Source organism: Anastrepha obliqua, chromosome 6, assembly GCF_027943255.1.
Source record: "Anastrepha obliqua isolate idAnaObli1 chromosome 6, idAnaObli1_1.0, whole genome shotgun sequence".
Classification (NCBI taxonomy): Eukaryota; Metazoa; Arthropoda; class Insecta; order Diptera; family Tephritidae; genus Anastrepha; species Anastrepha obliqua.
The window spans coordinates 68,110,182-68,120,433 of record NC_072897.1 but is presented as its reverse complement, the minus strand read 5'-3'; the positions used below and the strand labels follow the sequence as shown (position 1 = coordinate 68,120,433).

The following is a 10,252-nucleotide window of genomic DNA, read 5'->3' as shown; positions in this document are numbered from 1 at the left end:
CAGATTAGCGCCGCCAAATGCGATATTAGTTATCGTGTTTATTTTGGCAATTATAGTCACCAAATTTTTTGTGAAGCTTAACGTATTCAATATCTTTAAATAAACGTGCACTATGGGTAAAGGAACAGTTTTATCTTTGGTTGAAAAATCAAAGATTGAGCCATACTTTGAATCTGGACTATCCTACCATAAAATTGCTGAAAATAAGGAAAGCTATGGAAAAAACTACAAAGGCGGCAATAATCAAGTGATTACACAAGCAGATAGAAAAGCAATACTTCGGAAAGCTTCGAATTCGCACGAATCGACCACCAAGATTAGGGGAAAAACTGGTGTTAAGGCGAGCTTTTCAACGGTCCAAAGAGTAATCAAAAAGCTAATCACTTAAAGAGAGAGAAATTAAAAAAAAACACTACTCAATATGCTGAGAAAAGAAATGCGTTTTAATTTTGCCCGAGCGCACATGACGTGGTCTACCAATGGCGGTATGTTGTCTTTTCAGATGAAAAAAAATTTAATTTGGAAGGACCTGATGGCTATAACTATTATTTCTGACCTACGCAAAGACGAACATCACTTGGATCGGTTGCACAGCCGGGTGTGGGGAGCAATATCGTACTACGGCACTTGCGAGCTTCAATTTGTGACATCGCGCAAGAACGCACAGGACTACAACTCCGTGTTAAAAACGGCTTTTCCGCATTTCCAAAACCTTTTACAAATCCTGCAGTGGACTTTCCATCATGATAATGCTCCAATTCACACCGCCCGATCCGTGAAGTCCGTGAAGTAATTTCAAGCAAAGGCGGGACTACGTACTACTGATATTACTTAAAAATTATAGAATTTGAATGTACAGGTGTTATAAACTACCATTATTGGTCATCAGCTTAATTAAATTGAATTTAACGCAGGGGGCGCTGACCTGATGACCAAATTTTTGTTCCATTTTTTTGTACCTTTCTCAAAAACATTCATTAAAAAATATTCCTTATTGCTACAGTAGCCATTGTTGTTTTATTTTAAAAAGAAATGGATGTAGCACAATATAAAAAAAATTTAAAGCTGGAGGTTTCGATTTTATTGAGCATTGGCGGTGACTGTAAAGGGCGGCGCTAACCTGATGGCGCGTAGTATATATGCATGTTTATATTATATGTTTTCGCATAGGACATATGTATATTAGACTATGAAAATTGCACCAAAGTTTATGTAAGTATGCATGTTTATAGACATATATTAGTATACAACATATCTGATAAGGTACACCTAATTCTCTTTTTACACGATAGATACGTTCCCAAAGAATTCGTGTAAAAAAAAATTCGTGTAAAAAGAGAATTAGGTGAAAACAATACTAAAAAATTCTTTTTAGAGTTCACTAAAGAATTTATTTCGTGTTTACACATTTTAATTCTTTAAATATATTATAAGAAATAAATTATACTTTGAAAAAAAGAAAATAATATCTGAAATTCATTAATATAAAACAAGTAAAAATAATATAAACATAAAAAACTTTTATGCATTGTCACTTTCTGACAATAAACGCATACGTTTGCGTAGGACTAGAATATCACTGCCATCACTAGAATTATTTTGTTCATCATCTTGTGAAATTGTTTCTGGATTATCATCTCTAGGCTCCTGTGTTGATAATTCAGTAGTTTTTAGAAGGAAATCAGTCATTAAAGATTGTGTTTGATTTCGTGATAAACCTTTATAAAGTTCCCTGTAAGATGCCATTAATGATTTCAGTTCACGTTGAAATTTTGCAGCTCGTTCCTCATCAGGATCATGTTGTTGAAAATGATTACCTAATTTTCTGGCAAGATCAAGGCCTTCTTTAATTAGAGTTGCATTTAAAATGGGAGGATCTTTTTCGTCATTATCGCTATGTTCTCTGTCTTGATGAGTCTCAAGAGTGAGGTCTATAATTTCATTTTCGCTCAAGCTTTCATCAGCTAATAATTCCTCTATATCGGCAAATGATAGATCATCGAATCCATCTCCACCAATTGTATGTGCCAGCGTTGTGATGTCAGTAAAAACAGCGTTATTATGGATGACAGGATCAGGATCTTTGCTTTTGACACATTCTGGCCAAATATTTTTCCAACATGAGTTCAAGGTTGATGGCTTTAAGTCAGCTAACGCTAACCCAACTTGATTAATGCAGTCCATAATAGAAAATTTTTTCCACATATCAATGACTGTTAAATCCTCATTATGGTCTAGTTTGTCTACCACGTATTGGAATGAACGTTTTATGTAGTACTTTTTAAAAGTAGCAATGATCCCTTGGTCTAGCGGTTGTATTAAGGATGTAGTGTTAGGCGGAAGATAGCAAAATTGCACATTTGGGTGCTCCAGGAGCGGATGGCAAGGTGCATTGTCTAGAATTAAAAGAACTTTAAATTCTAGACATTTTGCATTCATGTAGCGTCTAACTTCTGAAATGAAGTATTTCTGGAACCATTCTGTAAAGATTGCACTGGTCATCCATGCCTTTTTGTTTGCTGTCCAGTGAATTGGAAGTTGGTCTTAAAGGGTGGTCTTAAAGCACGATTTACTAGCAGTGGTTTTAACATACGTTCTCCTGAAGCATTGGAACAAAACAACAATGTTACACAGTCCTTTGCTACTTTTAAACCACCGGCAGTTTTCTGCGATTTTGCAACATAAGTTCTGCTCGGCATTTTTTTCCAAAAGAGGCCACTTTCATCTACATTCCAAACATGATCTGGGGTGTATCCTCCATCTTCAATAATTTTTCTAAGTTTTTCAGGAAATTTTTTGGCAGCCAATTCATCTGCAGACGCAGTTTCTCCCTTAATTTTTACATTATGGAGAGCATGTCGTTTAAGAAAACCTGTTATCCAACCTGTACTTGCAGAAAATTCGGGTTGTTTTGACTGAGATGAAGTGCCTGGCTCAACTTCTTTAATACGTTTATAAATTCTTAATGCAGTTTGTTTGATAGCAATTCTATCTACTGGTATTCCCTTTTGCGATTTATCTTCAATCCACATTACCAAAGCTTTTTCCATCTTCTCTTTGACAACATCTCTTATGTATGACGATGATTTAGCACTTATTTTCGTTCCAGAACATACCGATTTTCTAATCACAGTTTCATTTTTCTTGATCGTTCTTATGGTAGCTTCATGAATACCAAAATGCTCTCCTATAGCCGTTGCTCCTTGTCCTGTTGTAAGTTGATCTAAAATTTTAATTTTAGTATCTAAACTGATCGCCTTCCTCTTGGCTTTTATTACAGCTGAATTATGTGACATTGTGTTAAGGCTACCAAAATGTTTTTCATATTAATAATGCAAAGATTTGAAAATTATTTAAAGCTTACCTGTTATTGAGTTAATAAATCTATACGAGCACTAACTTTATTTTACTTATAATGTTTTAAATACTCACAACAACTAAGCGTCTTTTCTTTTCAACTCTCAAAACCAAACTAAATTGCGTAAAAAGTACATTACGTCTTTCTTCTTCTTAATTGGCGCGATAACCGCTTACGCGATTTTGGCCGAGCTTAATAAAGCGCGCCAGTCGTTTCTTTCTCGTGCTAACCGGCGCCAATTGGACACACCAAGTGAAGCCAAGTCCTTCTCCACCTGATCTTTCCAACGCAGAGGAGGCCTTCCTCTTCCTCTGCTACCACCAGCTGGTACCGCATCGAATACTTTCAAAGCCGGAGCGTTTGTATCCATTCGGACGACATGACCCAGCCAACGTAGCCGCTGGATCTTTATTCGCTGCGCTATGTCTATGTCGTCGTAAAGCTCATACAGCTCATCGTTCCATCGTCTGCGATATTCGCCGTTGCCAACGTGCAAAGGTCCAAAAATCTTACGCAGAATCTTTCTCTCGAACACTCCAAGCGTCGCTTCATCGGATGTTGTCATCGTCCAAGCTTCTGCGCCATACGTCAGGACGGGCATGATGAGAGTCTTGTAGAGTGTTAGTTTTGTTCGTCGAGAGAGGACTTTACTGCTCAGTTGCCTACTTAGTCCAAAGTAGCACTTGTTGGCAAGAGAGATTCTACGTTGGATTTCAAGGCTGACATTGTTATAGGTGTTAATGCTGGTTCCCAAATACACGAAGTCTTTTACAACCTCAAAATTATAACTGTCAACAGTGACGTGGGTGCCGATACGCGAGTGCGCCGACTGTTTGTTTGAAGACAGGAGGTACTTCGTTTTGTCCTCATTCACCACCAGACCCATTCGCTTTGCCTCTTTATCCAGTTTGGAGAAGGCAGAACTAACAGCGCGGTTGTTAAGGCCGATGATGTCAATATCATCGGCATACGCCAACAATTGTACGCTCTTATAAAATATTGTGCCTGAGCGATTAAGTTCTGCGGCTCGTACGATGCTCTCCAACATCAGGTTAAAGAAGTCACACGACAGTGAGTCACCCTGTCTGAAACCTCGTTTGGTATCAAACGGCTCGGAGAGGTCCTTCCCAATTCTGACGGCGCTGCTGGTGTTGAGCAACGTCATCTTACATAGCCGTATTAGTTTTGCGGGGATACCAAATTCAGACATAGCGGCATACAGGTAACTCCTTTCTGTACCGTCGAATGCAGCTTTGAAGTCGACGAAAAGATGGTGTGTGTCGATTCTCCTTTCGTGGGTCTTTTCCAAGATTTGGCGTATTGAGAATATTTGGTCGATGGTAGACTTTCCAGGTCTGAAGCCACACTGATAAGGTCCAATCAGTTGGTTGACGGTGGGCTTCAGCCTTTCACACAATACGCTCGCTAGAACCTTATAGGCGATATTTAGAAGACTAATCCCGCGGTAATTGGCACAAATTGCAGGATCGCCCTTCTTATGGATTGGGCAGAGCACACTTAAATTCCAATCGGCAGGCATGCTTTCATCCGACCATATTTTGCATAGGAGCTGATGCATGCACCTTACCAGCTCCTCGCCGCCATGTTTGAATAGCTCAGCCGGGAGTCCGTCGGCGCCCGCGGCTTTGTTGTTCTTTAGGCGCGTTATCGCTATTCTCACCTCGTCATGATCGGGTAACGGAACTACAATTCCGTCGTCATCGATTGGGGTATCGGGATCTTCACATTCTCTATGACATGCGCAGCTGTCACTGTTTAACAGGTTCGAGAAGTGTTCCCTCCATAATTTAAGATTGCTCTGTACGTCAGTCACCAGATCGCCGTCTTTGTTCTTACAGGAAAACGCCCCGGTCTTAAAACCTTCTGTAAGCCGCCGAACTTTCTGGTAGAATTTTCGGGCGTTGTTCCTATTGGCCAGCATCTCAAGCTCCTCGCACTCACGTATTTCGGCCTCTCGTTTCTTCTGTCGGATAATACGTCTCTCTTCCTTTTTCAGCTCTCTGTAGCGATCCCACATGGCTCGCGTTGCGTCCGATCGCAGCGTGGCTCTATAGGCGGCATCTTTTCTTCCTGCGGCAGCATGACACTCCTCGTCGTACCAATTGTTTTTTCGGGCTCGCCGGAATCCGATTTCTTCTTCGGCGGCGGTACGTAGGGAACGAGAAATGTTGCTCCATTGCTCGCGTATGCCGATTTGTTGGGCAGTGCTTTCGGAGAGCAGGAGTGAGAGTCGAGTGGCGAATCTCCTGGCTGTCTGTTGTGATTGCAGCTTTTCGATGTCGAACATTCTTTGCGTAGGTAGATGCACGTTTTTTGCTGCACAGAGGCGGGTGCGCAGTTTGGCTGCAACAAGGTAATGATCCGAGTCGATGTTGGGTCCTCGGATCGTACGTACATCTAATACACTAGAAGCGTGTCTTCCATCTATCACAACATGATCGATCTGGTTTCGCGTTTTTCGATCAGGAGACAGCCAGGTAGCTTGGTGTATTTTCTTATGCTGGAATCTGGTGCTGCAGACTACCATGTTTCGGGCCCCGGCGAAGTCGATCAGCCTCTGTCCGTTACCGGATGTTTCGTTGTGCAGGCTGAATTTTCCGACTGCGGGACCAAAAATTCCCTCCTTGCCCACCCTGGCGTTGAAGTCGCCAAGCACGATTTTTATGTCGTGGCGGGGGCAGCGCTCATAGGAACGTTCCAGGCGCTCATAGAAGGAATCTTTGGTCGCATCGTCCTTCTCTTCCGTCGGGGCGTGGGCGCAAATTAGCGATATGTTGAAAAATCTGGCTTTGATGCGGATTGTTGCGAGACGCTCGTCCACCGGAGTGAACGACAGTACTTGGCGACGAAGTCTCTCTCCCACAACAAATCCGACACCGAATTTGCGCTCCTTTACATGGCAGCTGTAGTAGACGTCGCAAGGTCCTATGGTTTTCTTTCCTTGCCCCGTCCATCGCATCTCTTGGATGGCAGTGATGTCAGCCTTTATTCTCACGAGGACATCAACCAGCCGGGCAGAGGCACCTTCCCCATTAAGGGACCGGACATTCCAGGTGCATGCCCTCAAATCATATTCCTTATTTCGTTTGCAGGGGTCGTCATCAGTAAAGGCAGTTCTCATCCGAGGCTTTTTTAATCTTTTCATTGGGGAGGATTTTTAAGTGGCGGGTCCCAAACCCAGCGCACAACCAGCTATCCTGGAATGTTTCGCCTTCTCACGTTAGCTCACTCCCGAACGGGTGTTCGGAAGCTAACCAGAGGATACGTGGGCTAATCCCGGACGTTGTGAGCTGCTTGAACCATATGTAGAAGAATCGTCCTGGCCACTCCCAAGTGAATGGCGATCAGTAACTTTCCCCACTTACGTGGACTTCTACACATGGAACCATCCTCCATTACGTCTTTACTCTATGCATAATTCGGGGAATCCCACTCATATACACATATTTTTATAGCAACAGCTGTACACGATAACAGCCCAAAGCCGCTCATCCGGTATAGATGCGATTACATGCTGATATTCTAAGATCCTAAACAAATAACCTAAACCGATATGCTAAAACAAAAATTCCAAACAATGAATCCGATTTGCTCTATGAGATTCAAGAAAAATTCATAAAGTATTGAAAATCGTGTAAAAAAAATTCGTGTAAAAAGAGAATTAGGTGTATGTGGTAAATATTACCATACATTTTTTCCTTCATATATAATAATAAATTAATAATAAAAGCAGTAAAACAACAGTTATTATTAACAACTAGTCGTCACTAATTATAAATTCGGTAAGGATGATGATGATACACTTGGCTTTATTTTAAATTGTTCAAGTAAATCAAATTAATAACAATCAATAAGAAGGCATATGCCAATACAAATATGTGAATTTGTATACATATGCGCATATATATACATGTAAGGATATGCTCACTCAAGTAGGAGAGAACCAGATGTCGAACGTTGCCGAATGCGGGGTCCGATTGTGCTCTTTGTCGTTCCTTCCGCGCTTTCGCTTGCAGTTTAAGCAAGGTAACGACGCATGAGCAAGATAAAATCACATTTTTTCGTGCGTGCAGCTGGCTAAATCGAATTATAAGACCTTATCACGTCAAAAAGATATATATTGACAACTAGACGAAATACTCTCACAAATTTTCCCAAACGCTCAAACATTAGTCAGCGATAACGAAGCTTTCTATACTAACGGGTGATTTTTTAGCTGTTATCTTTTTAAACAGTGGGTTTAAGCAGCTGACGCACGTTTGGTGTTTTGTTTCACTGTCAAAAATCTTCAGTTTGGTCTATAATTTAACTATGAATCGTCTTACAAAGGAACAACTTGCAAATCATTGAATTTTATTATGTTTTGTTAAGAAAGTTTGTCACGCGCTTCTTCCATTTTATGGTCAGTTTAATCGACCCACTGAAGCGGCTATTCGAGCTTTTGTGACTAAATGTAGAACCAAATTTACATTATTGGACATCAAACCACCAACACACTTACGTAGAGTGCGAACTGAAGAAAATTTCGCAGCTGCAGGCCAGTGTTAATGATGACCATCAATTATCGATTCGTCGCCGTTCGCAAAAATTGGGCTTCTGTTACTCAACAACGTGGAAAATTTTCCGAAAGGATTTAGGTGTGAAGCCTTTCAAAATACAGCTGGTGCAAGAATTGAAGCCGAATGACCTACCGCAACGCAGAATTTTTGGTGAATGGGCTCTTGAAAAGTTGGCCGAATATCCACTTTTTTATCGAAAAGTTGTGTTCAGCGACGAAGCTCATTTTTGGATCAATGGGTACGTAAATAAGCAGAATTGTCGATTTTGGAGTGAAGATCTACCAGAAGAATTGCAAGAGCTACCAATGTATCCAGAAAAGGTCACAGTTTGGTGCGGTTTACGGGCTGGAGGTATCATTGGATCGTACTTCTTCAAAGATGCTGCGAATCGTAACGTAACTGTGAATGGTGAGCGCTACCGTGAAATGATATCCAACTTGTTTTTGCCCAAAATGCAAGAGCTTGACTTGCATGACATGTGGTTTCAGCAAGACGGTGCCACATGTCACACAGCACGCGTAACAATAGACTTGTTGAGAGGCGAGTTCGGTGAACATTATATTTCACGTTCGGGACCTGTCAATTTGCCACCCAGATCGTGCGATATAACGCTTTTAGATTATTTTTTTTGGGGCTATGTTAAAGCTCATGTCCATTCTGACAAGCCTGCTCCAATTAACGCATTGGAAGACAACGTTAAAGCATTTATATGTGAGATACCGGCCGAAACATTGGAAAGAGTATGCCAAAATTGGACTAAGCGGATGGACCATTTGAAGCGCAGCCGCGGTCAACATTTGTATGAAATAATCTTCAAACATTAAATTATATGGACTGTACTATCCATTTAAATAAAAATTTCATGCGTTTTTCAGAATTTTACGTGTGTTTTTTGAAAGACTTTCCTATAGCTCTTAAAAAATCACCCTTTAGTATTCAAACGAAAATGCTATTAGAAATACTACAAATAACACATATCACTACATCATATCACTCGACAACTAGCGGTCAAGTAGAACGGTTGCATAGCACCTTCGCAGAAATAATAAATTCATTAGCAAAACAACACAAATCAAAACAAGAGCATATAATATTTGAAGCTGTAAAACTATACATTCAACCACAGGATATAAACCCGAGGACGTGTTTTTTAATCAACAGGGGTATCCTGATAAAGAAGGAAAATAAAAAATTAAACAGGACAAAATTCTCAATTCACAACAAGGAAACTTTAAAGACATCACTTATCAAGAAAGAGACGTCATATACATTAATACCCACTGTAGGGATAAATCAAAAAATAAATTTCGAAAAAATATTGTGAAAACTGACAACGGAAGAACTATTACGACAATTAGGAATAAAATAGTTCATTACGATAATATACGAATAACTTAAAAATGAAAACCTTTACAATCATATTATTAATAATAAAAATACGTGCATCAATTACATATAAGATAACTAATTTAGAAAATAAGCATTATGTTTTAATTGAATCCTTGGATCCAACATATATATTTACTAAATACGATTATTTACACCACATATCAAATATAAATCGAATACTAGAACCATATGAGAACATAATAAAGAACGGATATAATTTGGAACAAAATCTTGAAATAAAGATATTAATGAACAAAATTGAAACCCTTAAAAGCCAAATTATAACTAGAATTAATAAAAGATAATTCGATTTTTTAGGCACAAGATTAAAATGGATGATAGGAACGCCAGATCATGACGATATGATAGAAGTACAAAATTGAATTGATTATCTATTGGAAAACAATAACAAACAGATAATAATAAATTATCAATTTAAGAAAACATTAGAGAAACTTAATATAAAAGAACTAACTGAAATTACAGTAATAACAGAAGTTTATAATGAACTAAATAATATAATTACCTCAATTAATTTAGCAAAAAATAAAAAAATAATAAACGATGTAAGAAGTATTATACAGCACGAAAAAATAGATGTAACTACAATAAATATTTTAGAATATTCAGATATACATGTCATTCAATATGAAAATAACATAATTCTGATGCATAAATACCCAATAGTAGATAAGAAATGTACAGGATATGAAATAGCTACTCTATATTCATATAAAGGAAAAATATTAATGGACAAAAGAATCGAAAAATGTAAAACTAAGTTTATTATATTAGAATAAAAAATTGTAAAAAATTAATCTCTCAAATAATATGTGAACAAAATTCAGAAGATTCTTGCACTACTCAAATCTATACTAATATTATAAAGAGGAAAACTTTGTTTGTTTGTTTGTTTGTTTGTAAC

At 38.8% G+C, this 10,252-nt stretch overlaps 1 protein-coding gene across 1 annotated transcript; it reads right to left on the bottom strand.

Annotated features, from left to right (window-relative positions):
• Positions 1 to 1,521: 1,521 nt before the first annotated feature.
• Positions 1,522 to 3,050, bottom strand: LOC129250669 (tigger transposable element-derived protein 1-like). The gene is made up of 2 exons (XM_054890274.1): positions 2,594 to 3,050; positions 1,522 to 2,396 (listed from the first exon to the last, which is right to left on the bottom strand). Exons 1-2 carry the CDS (start codon positions 3,048 to 3,050, stop codon positions 1,522 to 1,524), a joined length of 1,332 nt encoding a protein of 443 aa, XP_054746249.1.
• Between the last annotated feature and the right edge of the window lie 7,202 nt (positions 3,051 to 10,252).

Bases quoted from the DNA above. Each gene is read 5' to 3' on its own strand.
- LOC129250669 (XM_054890274.1), bottom strand. From the start codon at position 3,050: ATGGAAAAAGCTTTGGTAATGTGGATTGAAGATAAATCGCAAAAGGGA. The intron at 2,397-2,593 runs GTATGTTAAAAC...TTTTAATTCTAG, and splicing joins TTCCAATGCTTCAGGAGAAC to ACAATGCACCTTGCCATCCG.